Source organism: Schistocerca cancellata, chromosome 8, assembly GCF_023864275.1.
Source record: "Schistocerca cancellata isolate TAMUIC-IGC-003103 chromosome 8, iqSchCanc2.1, whole genome shotgun sequence".
Taxonomy (NCBI): Eukaryota; Metazoa; Arthropoda; class Insecta; order Orthoptera; family Acrididae; genus Schistocerca; species Schistocerca cancellata.
Genome location: NC_064633.1, coordinates 82,057,427 through 82,076,598, shown reverse-complemented (window position 1 = coordinate 82,076,598; position 19,172 = coordinate 82,057,427). Strand labels below are relative to the sequence as shown.

The 19,172-nt window shown below is 39.0% G+C and overlaps 1 protein-coding gene across 1 annotated transcript in view; it reads right to left on the bottom strand.

The window, feature by feature from the left end:
• Nucleotides 1-19,172, bottom strand: part of LOC126094528 (malignant T-cell-amplified sequence 1 homolog) — a 66,540-nt gene that overhangs the window by 22,035 nt on the left and 25,333 nt on the right. Inside the window, exon 4 of the mRNA XM_049908946.1 lies at nucleotides 8,000-8,133. Within this exon, the coding sequence (XP_049764903.1) occupies nucleotides 8,000-8,133 (134 nt within the window). The remainder of the gene's footprint in view (nucleotides 1-7,999; nucleotides 8,134-19,172) is intronic.

The following is a 19,172-nucleotide window of genomic DNA, read 5'->3' as shown; positions in this document are numbered from 1 at the left end:
GAGTGAGACAGGGATGTAGCCTATCCCCGATGTTATTCAATCTGTATATTGAGCAAGCAATAAAGGAAACAAAAGAAAAATTTGGAATGGGTATTAAAATCCATGGAGAAGAAATAACTTTATGGTTCGCCGATGGCATTGTAATTCTGTCAGAGACAGCAAATGACTTGGAAGAGCAGTTGAATGGAATGGACAGTATCTTGAAAGGAGGATATAAGATGAACATCAACAAAAGCAAAATGAGGATAATGGAATGTAGTCTAATTAAGTCAGGTGATGCTGAGGGAATTAGATTAGGAAATGAGACATTTAAAGTAGTAAAGGAGTTTTGATATTTGGGGAGCAAAATAACTGATGATGGTCGAAGTAGAGAGGATATAAAATGTAGACTGGCAATGGCAAGGAAAGCGCTTCTGAAGAAGAGAAATTTGTTGACATGGAGTATAGATTTAAGTGTCAGGAAGTCGTTTCTGAAAGTATTTGTATGGAGTGTATGGCTCTGAGCACTATGGGACTTAGTATGGAGTGTAGCCATGTATGGAAGTGAAACATGGACAATAAATAGTTTGGACAAGAAGAGAATAGAAGCTTACGAAATGTGGTGCTACAGAAGAATGCTAAAGATACATGGGTAGATCACATAACTAATGAGGAGGTATTGAATACAATTGGGGAGAAGAGGAGTTTGTGGCACAACTTGACTAGAAGAAGGGATCGGTTGCTAGGAAATGTTCTGAGGCATCAAGGTATCACCAACTTAGTACTGGAGGGCAGTGTGGAGGGTAAAAATCGTAGAGGGAGACCAAGAGATGAATACACTAAGCAGATTCAGAAGGATGTAGGCTGCAGTACGTACTGGGAGATGAAGCAGCTTGCACAAGATAGAGTAGCACGGAGAGCTGCATCAAACCAGTCTCAGGACTGAAGACCACAACAACAACAAATGCTATGTGCAACATGACTCAAGACAATTTCAGCAAAGCTCAAAAACAGGTTGGATTCTAACAGTATTAAGTAATCCTCAAAAACATTTCACTGAAGAAATTTAAAATCCGTATACAACAAAATAAAAGAAGATAAAACTTTGACAAATTCATACAAGCCAGAAACAGAGCAACAATCAACTGTTTTGGTGTTCCAAGATTAGCTGAAACCAATAAAAGAGGTTGATACACTAAGCTCTTCCATGAAAAAAATCACTTGTTTCTTTAGTTGCATTGGAGATGTAACAACCATTCGTTTTAGAGGATCTAAGAATAGTTAACGTCGCTAAGTAGTTCACAAGCAATCTGTTCATGAGCATGCAGTCAATGATCGGGAAAAACATTCAAAACTGTGCAACATTTTTAACGTGACAATGTCAACTGTAAGACAGCATATAAAACAATCAATTATTTGATGGAGAAAAATATTGAATTAATGGCTGATTGCCTATATGCATCAGATACATTCCCAACAACTTTCTCTCTTTGTCTCTCAAACAAAAGATGTGTGAACAGGGAACTACTGTCTTGAGGGACCAACATCAGAATGGAAGAAATGTCTGTAGTACTGGTCCAAATATACGCAAAAGTTCTGAGAAACAATACAATAATTTGTAAAAAAAATCTTTCTTTGGTTTCATAAAACTTAAATTGGTGGCCCTTGTAATAATTTGTAATGTTGCAAGACACATTCAAAAACCCATGGTGCAAAACAATTCATTTGACGGCCTACATTCATAATTTTTTTGCTGTAATTATCTCTTCTCTTCAAAATTTTGACACCACTACAACAATGATAATTAATTTCTTGTCATATGCATATATTTAAAATGGTGTCATCTAGCTTTCAGCTGTTAGTGTTTTATTTTACAATTGCAATTTTGGCATTATGCCTTTTTCAGCCCCCTATGAACATAACACAATGTAATGAGAACAATGAAAAATGGGATTAACAGTTTGTGCAACCAGTTTTGTAGTTGTTTGACATTCATATACTTACAAGATTTTGACATGCAGGTTTACATTAAGTACAGATAAAAATGTAACATGCACATCAAAGAACAACTAGTGAGCAAAATTAGTCAATGTTCCATTTCACATATTGAAATTTTAAGTGACCTGTATATATCATGTCAAACTGACACATCTGCAAAGGTGCATTATCATACGTTAGGGTATATGTCTAAAACAACTGAGAAAATTTTTATTTCTGAGGTCTGTTTGTTGACTGAACATGTACCGTGGTTGTTCTTCCAATGTGCTATAAAATTCAATTTTTTCTAGAGCATCCAATAATCTGCCTTTCTCTGCCCTATGTAGTACCTTTAAAGATTGCTCAAGCTGCTGGTTTTATGACTGTAGTTTCGTACATGTGCACTAAAAGAAGATTTACAATTCTCACTTATGTTAGTGTGCCCTCTAAATCTGGTGGAGAAACATCTACCTGTTCACCCAACATAGAAATTTTCACATTTGATTTTTACAAATTCATGAGGATGTAGATGGTTTTGTTTTGTGGGTGGTGTGTCAAACTATTCTCCCTACTTTGTCGTTTGTGCAGAATCCAATTTGTACATTAGTTTTACAAAAATTATCATGTATTCTGTTCCAATATGGTACCATAATAATGTAAAGCAATATATCTCTTTTTTCTGTTTCTGTTTATACTGTTAATGTTATTCACTATCTATATTGTTGCATCTGTTATGCAATCTTCTTGTATACATTTTGTCCACCGTAGGCGCGATTCGTAGTTAAAGGTTCTGAGGAGTCACCCTATGGTGTATATTGAAATAAATTTCTCACCAACTTACGGCATTTATATTATCAGAATGCATTTTCCGTATTTCCCACACAGATTTAAATTATGGCAGTCAACGTTTTTGGGACTTCTGATGTGTGATGTATTTCGAACAGGTGTTACCTAGCCTTAAAACTGGCCCCCCTTGAAATGCCACCCAGGTCTATGTAGAGAAGGTCTGGAAGCATGGCTTCTCAGAGTACAGCTCTCATGGGCATCCTGAAGGATCTGGTGTTTCAGCCAAAGGAAGTCCTACCAACCTGCAAATAATTTTCACATCCCACTCCTTAAGTTAAAAGGACAGAAACAGAGTTGCCAACATTTTACTATCAAATCCCTATCTCTGTATACCTCTGTTATGCTTTGATGTGCCATTAACCCTCAGGTGCACTGTTTTTCATAACACGAGTGGACGTGTGGTGTACTTTGTACACAGGTAAAGAATAGCTGTCTTTATGTTACCAGATTAAACGTGAATGAGCAAAATGACTGTTTAATCTTGGTTTAAATAAACAGCAATAAGACAAACTTAAATAACATGAGCTAAAGCACTGCTTAGTTTAGCAATAATGAAATAAACTATCATATCATTCTCTTACAACAGACAGATGTTACCCCATAGTAATAACCCACTCATAGCACTAAACAGCAAGCCAACCGTTTATTCAATTACTAATTATCTCGTAGACAACTGCCTCATTATAGGATTGTGTTACTAGCCCTTAATATGGGTAATTTTCTTCCACGGAAAGTAATTTTTGCTCACCTAGCTCGCTGTTTATTTTACATTACTGCTGCTTACTTGGATCTATAACAATACAAATTATCACTCTTTTAGATGAAGCTATAAGAAAGGAATAGGTATGGGCTTGCAATTGTGAAACTACACTGGAACTGTGCAAAACAATTTTTAGTATTATTGTTCTGACAGAGTTTTTGTTTCTGCAATTGCCTATTCCATCCATTATTGGAATAAGTTCACAAATGTCTCGTCAGAGTGCACCTGAGTACGGTTACATGAGTATCACCACCTAGTGAGTTTCACAAAACGTATCCTGCTACTATATTTTCCTTGCTTGCTGACTGTGTTTTCAGGTTATGTGTCTTATTAGTAAGTAAAAATTTGGAACATATGGTTAGGATGTAAATGAAGGAACTTTGAGCACCCAGACCCAATCTCAGCATTAGTTATGAACAAAAACAGAGGAAATCCAAGCAAGGGTATACATGCAGTTTTAACACAGCACTGTACAATGCTGCTGAGTGGTTGTGAAGTGAAAAACACATTTTTTTCTGTTTCACCTATCTTGTGACACGTATTAGTCAGAGTGCTTGGACTGAAAATAGCTTTACAAACTTAAAAAATGTTCAAACAAAGGTGAAAAAACACAATTCCAGAGAAAAATATTTAAATGGTTTTATTCAATTTTCAATGGGAATGCTGCCATTATGTGCCAAACAGATAATGCTTAACACCTTAATGTAAAGGCTTATAATAAAAATATATCAAAAAACTGTTATATATTGATTGAACAGGTAACTGCATTAAATTCTGTGGCAAATTTGAGCTAGCCTTAAGGGTCCATGACAAAACAGGAAATTCTCTACAAACTATGGAGTTTTTCGAGATTAGTTAGCCAGATTTCAGAACGGAACAGTGCGTTTAGGCAGCACATTGAAAAATCAGAAAATGGCGTTTCCTTAGGTCTGTCCAAAACAATTCAAAATGAACTGATGGAATGAGTTACACCTTAATCTCATCAGGAGAGAATTGTCGAAGAAAAATTTCTATGCACTCAAATCGACAAAACAACTGTCTGCGCAAATTTTTCACAACTGGTCACAATGTTTGAACTATGCAGCTGTTCTCAGTCAGCTAGAGAAAATGAATGTAAATGAAACACCTCAAAAACTGATAGCTCGATGTTATGACGGTGCTCCTGTTATAAGTGGCCACAAAAGTGAAGTTCAAATCAGAATTAAAGAAGTTATGAAAATACTCGCTTTATTCACAGTTATCCATATTAAATAAATTTAATTACTGAATGTTGTGTGATACACAACAAGCAGGTACAGATATTCTTCAGCAATGTGGAAGGAATTTTTCCCTTTTTCCCAGAGTCTCCTAAACCCACAGCCATTCTTGACGAGAGTGTGAAGAAAAACCTATTCCTCATTCAATCACATTGAATTTCAAATCATGGAATGTAACCACTAAAAGCAAATGCCAAAAAGAAATTGTTGTGTGTATGGAAAAAAATGATGGTGATACTAACGATCACAGGATGATACACAACGTTATTGGACTGAAGTCTTCCCTGAAGATGCAGATCTCCTCTTCTGGATACATTTTCTGATAAAGTCATGCCTCACTGTGGCACTCTGTTCAATAGACTACTCCAAAGGAATAACGATGCAGTGAAAACTATTTAATACATATCTCGCTTTGCGGCTCCTCTCCAGAATGTTAGGGCCTCATCATAAATTAACAATCACTGAGAACAGACAGAACTGACTGCAAAATTGGGGCATTTCACTGAATCAAGAAAGGTGCATGCACGAGACATCTGTTACCACATCGCACCTCAGATCAGTGAGAGACTAAATTTTAATGATAACTTGTCAACTGCACCACTGTTTGAACAGTCACCATTTTTTAAACATAAAGTTGTTTCCTACAAAAAGAACTGAAAGCAGTTATCAGTTTCATTAAACCAGAGTCTTCACACTTACATCATGAACTGAATGTGTTGTACAGTGGAAAGGATTTTATGAAAGTGTCAGGTGCTTTAACCTTGCTGAACTTACTTTATGCAAATAACATGGGAAAAGCTTTTCCTGGAAGTGTCAAACTTCTGCATACTATTAATCTACCGAATCAGTCAAATTTCTATAAAATGGCCATACACCATTTTGCGGTCTATAAGCGGAGAGGGGCTGATTTCATCATCTATAAACAAATGAATAAAGGGAATCAAAAGTGTATCAATAATTTTCTGACACTTCAGTACATGAAACCATACTACAAATGACATGTTTTGGGCACATCTTTAATGTCCTGTATCACTTAAATCCGTATTTACATAATACACAAGTATACATATGATAAATGTGGTACATGTAAATTAACAAGGCAGTTGCACATGTCAGATGATCACAGCGCAATATCCATGACACCATGGAAACATCACTGTTTTGTTATGCAAACTCAAACGCCACGGTATGGATGCACAAAACATTAAACATCTGAAGTGCAGAAATGAAACCATCAAATACAAAGCAGGCAATAATGCTAAAACACTCCTCATTAAATATCTCTCCAAAATGCATCTTTTAGTATTATTTGTTGCGGTAAACTGTCAGAAAATGTGACATTGCGGGATAAATGAGCTACTTGTAGATATAAGCTTGGAGTTAGCTACTGATGTTATTTAGTGGTCGATTATGAAACAGAACGGAGATACAATATGTAAACATATGGCTAGAGTGTGATATTGGGAGAATAGTCTGACACACCACTCACAAAACAGAACCATTTACACAGTGAGGGATTTATTAAATCTAATGTTGGTCAAACAGGCTGACGTTTCGCCACCAGAATGAGAGAGCACACAAACTTAATAAAGAGCTGTAAATCTTCATTTAGTGCACATGTACAAAACTACAATCATAAAACCAAGGAATATTTGATGGTAATACAGAGGGTAGAGAAAGGCAGATTACTGAGCATTCTACAAGAAACTGAACTTTATAGCACCTTCGAAGAACAACCACGTTACACACTCAATGAACAAACAGTCCTCAGAAATAAAAATTTTCTCAGTTGTTTTAGACATTTACTCTAATGTATTATGAGTGCACACTTTCAGATGAGTCAATCTGTAGTGCTATATATAATCTACTCAAAACTGCAGTACATGAAATGGAATACTGACTATAGTCTGATTAAAACTACTTGACAGTTGATGTCAATCTCTTGCCCCTTCAATGTTGCTACATTGGCTGCTGGCTACTGCTCAATCATTAGCGACACAGAAACAAAATGGTTACATCACAAAATAATGCTGTTAATGTATAACATGAAGTACTGTTGGAAATGGCTGGCGCACCGTAGAACGGAAATGCAAGATGCTCTGTCGGCAACCCATTTTTAGGTGACCAATGACTGAAATCTGGCAAATGACGCACTTTGCAGCCCTGAATTTAAACTCGTCTTAACCACAACCTTGCGGTGGGCAATGTATCCATGAAAAGGCTGTCAGCAATCTGCAGCAGAACTACAATCACAATTGTTTTGTTCACAGCAATTGAAGCTAACCTCTACAAGAAAACTCAAGGCGTAAAAATTTTTGTCTCAGTGGTAAAAGCAAACTTTAATTTCTTGCTGTCATTGGTTACCTAACACTATCCTTAAACTTGCTACACAAGCTGCAGCATTACCAACCGATGAGCAATCCTGGTTGGCACCTGGTTGCTAATTATGGATGACACAGATAGATTCCAAACGGAAAAAAAAGAATGACGATAAGAAAAATAACAGCAAAGTAAAAAGTCAATACAATGGTGAAAATGATAGGCAAAAAGTATAAGCAATGAAAGAAAAAAATATATTTAAACCAATTAACTGATTAAAAATAGTAATTAAAGTATTTTGATTAGATTTGGAAACAAAAAATTTCAGAAGGCCAGACCCAGGATCTGGCTTCCAAACACATCAAGGAAGAAAGCCAGACAAGGAACTGGAAGTGAACTGACCAATAATTGCTGTTGGAGGAAACCAGCTCCAATGCGTGAAGTGTCAACTATCATTTCAATTAATTTTTTTCAGACTATAGTACTACTGACAAATTTTTCTTTGATGTTCATATTACATTGCTATTTCTGCTTAATGTAAAGCTATCAATCAAATTCTTGTTCATATATGAATGTCAACCAACTACAAAATTGGTTGTACATACTACTAAACCCACTTTATGTTGTTCTCATTACATTGTATTATGTTTATAGAAACTTGACAATGGCATAATACCACAATTGGAACAGTGCTAAAATTGCAATCATACAATAAATCACAAACAGCTGAAAGCACAATAACATCATTTAAGCAACGATAATGGCACATGATGTTATATTTGGCTTGTGTAACATGTTCAATTCGTTTACTTCCAGTAACTTAAATTCATTAAACCACAGTTTTATATGAAATAAAGGATACAACAATTGTTCCCTTTGGAACTGGAGTCATTTTGGCTCCTGGAGATGTAAGTCCCGGACACATAATGTTAGCACCACTAAGGACAAATCGAATAGCTCCCTTATCAACCTGCTCCCATGGCAACAGGAATGGATCTGTAACAAAGAAACGATCATACATCATGATGTGTGCTAGGTGCCTGACAAAATCGATGGATGAATAACGCACACATAAATCAAGCTGGCATAGCCAACAATGAAATGTAAAGTCTTATGAGTTTCGTCAGAACTACTTGCTGGTTCTTATTTATCTGATGTCTCACATCAGTTAAAAAAAACAAAATCCCAGAAACCTGTAACTTATAAGAAAGTATCTTAAACTGCTTGCTAGCTAGCTCAACAATGCTCTAATGTAAAAAATGAAGAATCTCCTTATAATCAAGTGCTAATAAATGAAAAAGTATGATAATTTCAAACTAAGACAGAAAGCAATATTACACTGTTTAAACTATAAACACAACAACAACAACAACAACAACAACAAAAACCAGTTATACATGAAACTATAACATTTCAAACAATGGAAAATCCAGGATGTAACAATATCAGAGAAGGGAAGTTGTTACTCACCATATAGCGGAGATGCTGAGTCGCGACAGGCACAACAAAAACAACTCCCAAATTCAACCATGCAGGACTAGTTAAAGACCTCTCTTTCTCCCAGTCCCTACAGTGGAAACAATTTTTTGCCACCAACCTGACCAATCAGATTCAACCTAAGACCAACATTGAACTTTGCCTACTCAGTTCATTCCTCCATCCAACTGTGATCCACCCCCACTGCCTCCAAACCACCACCTGTTAACTTTCCAGAATTTCTTAACCTCGAACCTTGTCTCAACATAATTCCCCAAATCCCTCAACATGCAAACTAACCTTACATCCGCAGAAAGAACCGCCGTCAAACCATCTAAAAACTGATCCCGACCTTATAATCCTACCTGCTGACAAAGGCTTCACCACCGTCGTTTAGAACCGTAAGGATTATGTGGCAGAAGGACTCCATCAGCTGTCAGATACTTCCAGTAATCCAGCAGAATCTCCAGTCACTACTCAAATCCTTAGGCCCATCCCATAACCTCTCCCCAGAGTCCATCTCTCTACTGACCCCTACCACTCCTGCACTCCCACCTTCTACATGTTGCCTAAAGTCCATAAACCCAACCACCGAGGACACCCCATTATGGCCGGTTACTGTGCCCCCACTGAGAGAATCTTTGCTCTCATAGACCAACACCTTCTACTTATTACCTGGAACCTATCCTCCTATATAAAAGATACCAACCATTTCCTCGACAGACTCTCCACAATTCCTGTCTCTTTACCACACGGTGCCCTGCTCGTCACTATTAATGCCACCTACCTGTACACTAACATTCCTAATGCCCATGGCCTTACTGCTATCGAACACTACCTTTCCAGACTCCCTATGGATTCCAAACCAACAACATCCTTCCTAGTCTCCATGACCAACTATATCCTCACCCACAATTACTTCTCCTTTGAATGCATTACCTACAAACAAATCTGCGGTACGGCTATGGGCACCCACATGGCATCATCCTATGCTAACCTATTGAGGGCCATCTAGAGGAATCCTTCCTAAAAACCCAGAATCCGAAACCCCTCACCTGGTTCAGATTTATTGATGACATCTTTGCTATCTGGATTGAAGGTGAGGACACCTTATTCACACTCCTCCAGAACCTCAACAACTTCTCTCCCATTTGCTTCACCTGGTCCTACTCAACCCGAAAATCTGAAGTGATACATCTTTCAAGGCAGATGGATTGACTTTCAATATAGTTGATCACTTCAAGTATGTACTGTAGTGTATCAACTGTATTTGGTCAAAAAATATGCCAGAGTGGAAGTGAGTTGCAACAGAGCCAACCATAGGCAGGCAGGAGTGTTATGCAGAAGGATGAAAGCCTTTCCTCACTTGTCACCACAGAAATGTTTAGAGTGCATGCCTCAAGTCCTAAACGAACATAGTCTGAGGCGTGTAAGTATTCAGCAATTCGTGTACTAAAGCATTCTCATCTCAATATCACAGCCTACATGATGAGCCTGAGGCACCCGGAACAACATCCCTGCTGTTTGCCCATGAGACAGGGCAGTATGCTCTCAGTCACAAGGAACCCGCCTGCTCGCAGGACGAAGTTCATGGCTATCGTCAGCTGTGCTGCCATGGTGTCATTGCTGTCGCAGCCAGAGACATTGCTGACAGCAACATTGAGTGATGCCATGCTTGGCCTCACTCTTTGTACTGTCAGCAACACCAGACATCTACTGTTTCGCATGAGAGGCAATTGGACACCTCCACCAAGCTGTATCTGATGTACTACGGCTGAAGGCCGGAATAAACAAATTAACATAACAGATCTGCTGCCATCCTGACGTTCCATTTCACTCTCCACGGGTGACAATCCAAGTGTCATTTAACAATGCGGAGTCTTTTCGGTAAACACAACAAAACAGATCTAGGTACACATGTCTGTATCAGCAGCTAACAGAATGCTATACATCTATATCAGCATCTTAAGGATTGAGATCACTTAGTGCTAACTTCCATAGTGCCTATGACAGTCACCTTCATTAGCAGTAAAGTTATGTGAGTGAAATAGAGTTGAGGAAAAACTATTAATATTAAAAAGTAAAATACTATGAAAAACTTTTGGATCTGTAATCATGAAAATATCACAGAATGGAGCATAAAAAAAAAAGAAAACCACATGAAGAACATGCAGAGTTGTACAAACAAAGCAACAGCATCAAAATGCTAAAAAGAGAAGGTTCAATTGGCCTGATCACAAAGCAAGAATGTTGGAGATAAAGATTACTCACAATAACATTCCACAAAACAATAGCTCGAATGAAAGGACAAAGAAGACCAAGAATTAAGTTACAAAGGCAATATCTAAGACGCCTAAGGATCATATCTGAACCTATAACTAATTCACTCTACAGAAATAAATGGAAGAGGCTTGAAGAGCATATAAATCTAAATTTACACAAGCACTCTGCAAACCGCTGTGAAATGTGTGGCACAGAGGGTATTTCCCATTGTACCAGTTATTACGACTTTTTTCTGTTCCACTGAAAAATGGCTTGTGGGAAAAATGACTGTTTAAACATCACTGTCAGCACTATAATTTTCTCCTCGCGATCCATATGGGAGTGATATATGGGGCATTTTAATATGCCAACCAACGTTACAATTGGGTACAGCAGAACCTGCTCATAACAACACTCAATGGACCCTGAAAATTATGTTGTTATAAACAAGTATTATTGCAACCGAGATTCATATTTCAATCGGTGGCAAACGGGGGAGAAAAATAAATAAATAAATTTATTTAGCCTTGTTTTATTTTACATATTGTATCCATCCTTAAGCTTACATGAATACAGTGTATACAGCTGTATGCCGAGTACTCAACAAACTTCTTTATTTAGAAGTGAAGTAATCTATTTGCCTAATACAAGCTCTATGTTCTACATTCATTACTTCATTTGCAATTCCACTGCTCTCCTCCCCTAGCTTCATAGAATATGTTCACAATTCTAATGCCTTCTGAAGCATCACTCACAGTAGGGATAGGCACTTTATTTCTTTCCTTCTCCCTCTTCTTCTTCACCTCTGTAGCTCACTTCATGTCACTGTGGGCCTGATTCTGCACTTCATTTTTAGTTTCGTCTTCAGTTTGCACTTCACTTCAGTTGTAACAAGGTCACCATTTATTACTGTATGCATTTCATAGTCACACTCGTGGGAGTATCACAGTTGATTTGTGGCAATACTGCAGATAGTAGCAGATCAGTGTCATCAAACACATCTTCCATTTATATGGCATTTATTCCTTCTGTCGTACTTTCTGCACAACAGAAACAGTTCTTGATGGTTTAGGCTGTGACCCGGTTCCAAGCTCTGGTAATGCATCTGATCACATCCATCAGTGTAACAGAATAACCTGCTTTTCTCAATGCATTGCATCATTTTCACTAACACGAGCTTGTGACAGTGGAATTTCACACTCCCAATTACTCTTTGGTCCATTGGCTGCAATAAGTTTATCATATTTGCAGAAATTAAAAAAAAAAAAAAAAAAAAAAAAAAAAAAGCAGCTTAATATTCTCCAGATGAGAGAGAGCACAATGTGCTGGAGAGTTGTCAACAAGAAGCAGTCTCTTCCTTTTCTGAGCCCTGATCCCAACGTTTTATTTCAACTTCAAAGAGCTTGGAAATCATCCAGGAGTTTTTATTAGCACTGAAGTGCACTGGCAGATTTTCTACATGCTTAAAACACCTAGATTTTTTTATTTACCTATCATGAGCAATTTTGTCTTCTCGGTTCCATCTGGAGTAGTACAAACCAGAACTGTTATTCATTTAGACAACTTGCTACCAACACATTTTTCACCATTGAGTTTTAGAGTTTTGACAAGTGTCAATTTAAAGAAAATGCCAGTCTCATCTGCATTAAAATGTCGCAGTCTGCACATCCTTTATAAACTGTAGGCCATGTGGCAGTGAGCCACTGTTGGGTTGTTCCAGTATTCATACTGTTGGCTTCACTGCCCACTTTGCCAAAAATAATGATGTGACGTTGCTTGAATCTGTCAATCCAGTCACTGCTGCACACAAATTTCTCATCTTTTAATTTATTGTCAAATTATTCTGCTTTCACGATAACAAGAGGTCCACTAATGGGTACACTGATGTTTTTCTGTTGCTTAAACTATTAAACAGCACTTCAACCATGTCGCCCTGCTCAGCTTTCGTAACTGCTTAATTTTATATCTATTTTGTTCAAACACAATAATGATTTTATCCTTGTTCCTACAAATCATTTAGACTGTGGAAATTACAGGGCCAAATTAATGACACACATCAACCTTTTTAGCTCTGTTCTCAATTTCATGAATCACTTTCACTTTTCTTTTACTAGCCATGCTGTTCTAAAATGCATGTACTTCGCAACAAACTGCTATGGAAACTGACATCATGTGTAAAAGTAGTAAAGCTGTGAGTACCGGGCGTGAGTCGTGCTTCGGTAGCTCAGATGGTAGAGCACTTGCCCGCGAAAGGCAAAGGTCCCGAGTTCGAGTCTCGGTCGGGCACACAGTTTTAATCTGCCAGGAAGTTTCATATCAGCGCACACTCCGCTGCAGAGTGAAAATCTCATTCTGGAGACATCATGTGTACTTTGGCGAGTTCTGCAACTGTCATCACTACTGTAGTATGAATGTGCTAGGTCAGCAATGAGGTGAGGGGTCTATACAACACCCATCATTGATAGAAGGGCAGAGAGAAGACTATGCCACATTGCCATATTACAACAACAGGTTTCGCTCTACAGTACACTGATTCTTGGAAAATCTTGTGGCTAACTGAGGTTGAAAATCACATTATATACAAGGTAAATGCATATACATTTGCTGTATTAAGCAAGGATGAGAAGAATGTTCCTTATGAGGAATATGGCTGTACCAAAGAAATCACGACATTATAGCTGAGTTGTTGTCGTAACCGATGTCATTACATGAAAGTTCGACTGTATTTGTAAAAGTTGACTGATCTTAACTGTGACTCTCTGATATTGTAGTCATAAGAAACATTTTCCATTCTGTGAAGTGCAAACCTTTACTTTGCTGAACATTTAAACCAAGTTACCAGTCTATGCATCACTTTTAAATATTATCATGATCTTACCGCATATTTCTGCAGCTCTTATTCAGACAGTATTTCATCATACATAACTGTATCTTCTACAAAAGTCAGACGTTACTATTAATTTTGTCTGCCAGATCATTAATATACAACATGAAGAAGAAGAGCTCCAACTCACATCCTTGAAGCATGCCTAAAAGTTACTTTTAGATCTGTCAATGACTCTCCATATAGAATCCCATGCTGTGTCCTCCCTACCAAAAATTCCTCAATCCAGTCACAAATTTCACTTGATGCTCCATATGATTGTACTTTTGATATTATGCATAGGTGTGGTACCGAGCCAAATTCTTTATGAAAGTCAAGACGTACAGCATCCACCTGACTGCCTTGCAAGTTGGGTTTCACACATCTTATTTTTTCAGAATATAAACTGGTTTGTATGGAGGTAATACCGATTGAGACGCCTCCTTCAGTTTAAGCTCAGAACATGTTCTAAGATTCAACAACAAATATATAAAATAAAGGGAAGGCGACCTCTCACCCATAGTCGACTGAAATGTGGCACATACAAACATGAAGCATAAAACATTATTTACACTAGCTTTCGAGCTCGCTCTCTTTCTCTAGCAGAAGTGTACACACAACTGTGCACACCAGTGGTTTCAGTGAGACTTACTGTTTATTATCGGCAGCAGTTGCCTGTCCAGATTAGGAAAGGACGCAAGAGGTAAAGGAGGTGATAGCGGGATAGTGTGAGGTAGGTTTTTTGGCAGATGGCACAGCAGCTGCACAAAAAGACACAAGGAATTCAGATGGTAGAGCGTGTAAGAGAGAGAGAGAGAGAGAGAGAGAGAGAGAGAGAGAGAGAGAGAGAGAGAGTGCCTGCATGGAGGGTGGGGGAAGGGGGGGGGCACACAGTACACGATCTGGAGGGGAAGAGAGAAGGAAAAGGTGAGGTGAGGCAGTGGAAAACAGGTTAGTGGAGATTTAGGCCAGGGGGTTGTGTGAGTGTGGGATGTGCTGGAGAGAATTGCCACTTGTGTAGTTGAGAGAAACTAGTGCTGGAAGGAGGTTTTCAAATGGCTCTCATGGTGAAGCAGCTTTGTAAGTCATTTATATTGTGGTGCACAGGATGTTTGACAACTGGACGGTCAAATTTGCTCTTTGCCACAGTTTGGCAGTGGCCATTTATGCAAGTAGACAGTTTGTTACTTGTCATGCCCACATAGAATGCTGCACAGTAAGTGCAGAATAGTTGTTACATAAGATAGCTGCTCTTGCATTTGCCACTGCCTTTTACAGGGTAGGAAATTCCTGTGACTGGACTGCAGTAAGAGGTGGTGGGTGGGGGTAAGGAACAGGTCTCGCACTTGACTCGATCTCAAGTGTATGACTCGAGGGGAAGGGGGGGTGCAGGAGAATTGGGAGCAGGATTAAAATAGGGATAGACAAGGACATTCTATAGATTGCGTTGGCAGCAGAACACAACTTTGGGTGACATGGATAGAATGGCACAGTGAGAGGCAGTCAGAAACCTGGTGAAGGACGTAACTGAGCTTCAATCACGCAGTCTCACCCAGGCCTTGAAAAGCTCAACCCTATTCTTTATGAGGACACTGACTACCTCCCACTATGCCCTGAGATGAGTGATAGTATCCTACCCAAAACTGTGTTCCACTGCTCACTCAACTTCCAGAATATCTCTATTCCAGTCCTGCACCCCACGAGTCATTCCCTTTTGATCGACATAAGTGCAAGATCTTCCCCATACAGCCACCCACCACCTCTTACCACAGTCTAGTCGCAGTCATTTCCTACTCTATAAAAGGCAGGGCCAAGTGTGAAAGGACGACAGCAAACTTAAACACTCAGTTGCCGAACATGCTGCAGACCACAACACAAATGACTAACAGTTGCTTCACTATGTGAGTCACTTGGATACTTCCTTCCAGAACTAGTTTCCCTGAACTACAGAGGTGTGAACTGTGTCCCCAGCATATCATGTGCTGTTATAATCCCCCTGGTCTGAACCACCACTAACCTATTTCCCATTGCCTCATCTCACTTTTCCCCTGTTCTATTCTGTACACACAATTTCTCCTCCTCCAGCCTGTGTACTGCCTTCTCCCATCACTCTTCCTCCCCTCCCTCATGTGGGCATATTCTCTCTCTCTCTCTCTCTCTCTCTCTCTGCCTAACATATGCTCCCTCTGCAATTCTTATCTTGTTGCCCAGGCAACTGCTATCGATAATCAACAGTCAGTCTCGCCATGGCCACTGGTGTTGTTGTTTGGATACTGTAAATAGTGCAAATACTGTTTCTATGCACCACACATCACTCAGCTATAGGTAAGTGACTGTCTTCATGTTACATATTATTCCATCCAGGAATTTCCATTAAAATCCTACAACAAATGGATGTCAAGGATATGGATTGGTAGTTTTGTGGATCACTTCTGCTACCCTTCTTATAGACAGCATGTTGGCATGTTGGTTAACAGAGAAGGTAAATCAGCCACAAACTGGTATTCCATCGGGTCCTAGGAGTTTTGTTCAATTTTAGCAATTCCCTCTGTTTCCCAACACCAATGACACTAATATTATATCACTCACCTTTGAAGCGGGGGAATTAAATTGAGGTAATACTACTAGGTTTTCCTTTGTAAATGAACATCTGGAAAATGATCCCCCTACTTGTCTACATCGATTTTGTCCAAATTTTTTAATTTACGCAGAGTGTGGACAGAAATGAACATGACAGAAGTGTGTACTCCAGATGGCCACGCATTTTGAAAAAAATTGCATTTTTGCTGTGGGTCGGGTGAGGGTCAAGACCATTATGCCAGAGTTGTTTCTGGCCAGTGGTTGGTGCAGTACAGAATGGTAATCTGAAGGTCGTGAAGTCGATCAGCTAAATGGAAACATTTTTTATTTTCAATTTTTACCTTGCTTACAATGTAAATAAACTGAAACAATTCAATATATTGTACATATTAATATTTTCATAAAAGGTGTGAGAAGGATGGACAAAGTAAAATTTAGGATTGCAAATAAATTTCCAAGAAACGGTTGTATTTCTTCAAGGACTTCACAAATAACTTTCCAAGAAAGGGTTGTAACTGAAGTTTACAGGACTTTGTATTCCATGACTTTCATTTCAACCAACGAGCAGCCCTCAGCAGCTGAATGCAAACAATAGGGCCATGCTGCAGGTAAAATCAGCCCATCGAGAGAGAGAGAGATCACATTTCAAAAAGACTGCATCAAAATACATTACATCTTACAGCACCAGCCATCCCCACCAATAATTGGCAAAATGATGCATTACGCATAGTTTGCTGTCGAACTATTTGTGCAATCAATGTAAAAGAAGTTTCTTTTCAATATAAACTTTAAAACAGAGTGCAAGATGTCGACAATCACTACACCCTGTGCTTACTATGATCATCATCCTGGCACACACAAATCATCAACTGTAAAATAATAAAGTGCCTGTATGTAATTTTATATATGAAGTTCTCATGTAAGACTTGCAGTCCCTTTGTGAAAGTTTATTTACAATCCGAACTTATCCTTTGCCTTTCCTTTTCATGCTTTTTATAAAAACATTAGTAAATAGAATATCTTGGGCAGTATTTTGATTTATTTGCAGTGTAAGTAATGGAAAAAAGTAGATTTCTGCACAGGTACTTGATCCAATGACCTTTGGTTTACAACTCCAGACACTTCCCATGGCACAAATGGCTAACTGGAATGTACACTAGCATAAATGGCTTATGCCTTGCCCTATCCATGCCAAAAATGCCATTCCCCCCCAAACGCTTGCCCATCTGGGGCTGCCACTTCTGTCACTTACATTTCTGGTCAATCTATGGAAAAACCATAAATCTGAATGAAACTGGTGATAGCAAGTGGGCGCAGTCCCCTTATGAGCTTTTTTGCTTTTGCTTTGCTATCCTCAGTTTCAGATCCTGTCTCGTCCAAGAGCGTCTGGACAGTAACAGCCTTTACATATGAGCAGAAATTCTTTGCGTTTCATTAGAGATCTTTCGGTAATATTCTGCTATAGTAGTCGCTGAAGGTTTCATGCTTTGCCCTCTTGAAAGCCAAATCATTTCAATCAGAATCACTATCTGCAGCTCTATAGGCTTTGTTTCGCACCTAATATCTACAGGCTTTCTTAAAAGTTTCTTTACAGTGACTGTATACCAACAAGGGTCCTTCTCACCATACTAGGTACATATCTATGAAATGTATGAACAACGATTCTTCTAAACCTGAGTCAAAGTTCTTCTGCATGCTCCTTTAAAGCTATAAATGTTTCAATTTCCTTATTGAGATATGATGCAACTGCATCTTTATCTACACTGTGTGATCAAAAATATCCGGACACCCAAAAACATATGTTTTTCATATTAGGTGCATTGTGTTGCCATCTACTGCCAGGTACTCCATATCAATGACAGTAGTCATTAGACACTGTGAGAGAGCAGAACGGAGCGCTCCATGGAACTCACGGACTCTGAACGTGGTCAGGTGATTTGGTGTCACTTGTGGTAATGTATAACAGGCAGACATCTATCCAGACCATTACACAGGAATTCGAAACTGCATCAGAATCCACTGCAAGTTCTATGACAGTTAGGCAGGAGGTGTGAAAACTTGTAATTTGATGGTCGAGCGGCAGCTCATAATTAACACATCATGCTGGTAAATGAAAAATGACGCCTTGCTTGGTGTAAGGAGCGTAAACATTGGACGATTGAACAGTGGAAAAACGCTGTGTGGATTTACTAATCATGGCACACAATGCGGCGACCCTATGGCAGGGTGTGGGTATGGCGAATGCCCAGTGAACATCATCTGCCAGCGTGTGTAGTGCCAACAGTAAAATTTGGAGGCGGTGGTGTTATGGTGTGGTTGTGTTTTTCATGGAGGGAGCTTGCACCCCCTGTTGTTTTGCATGGCACTATCATGGAGCAGACCTACGTTGATGGCACTGCATCTTTCTATACGATCGAGCACCTATTCATAATGAATGGCCTGTGGCAGAGTGGTTACACGACAATAACATCTCTGTAACGGACTGGCCTGCACAAAGTCCTCACCTGAATCCTATAGAACACCTTTGGGATATTTTGGAACGCCGACTTCGTGCCAGGCCTCACTGACCGACATCGATACCTCTCCTCAGTGCAACACTTTGTGAAGAATGAACCACTATTCCCAAGAAACCTTCCAGCACTTGATAGAATGTATGCCTGCAAGACTGGAAGTTCTCATCAAGGCTAAGGGTGGGCCAGCACCGTACTGAATTCCAGCATTACCGATGGAGTGCATAAAGAACTTGTACGTCATTTTCAGACAGGTGTATGGATACCTTTGATCACTTGGTGTAGTTTTCTGTACATGTAAACCATTCAACTTACTGTAGTTGCCCTTTGTAATTTGGTAATTA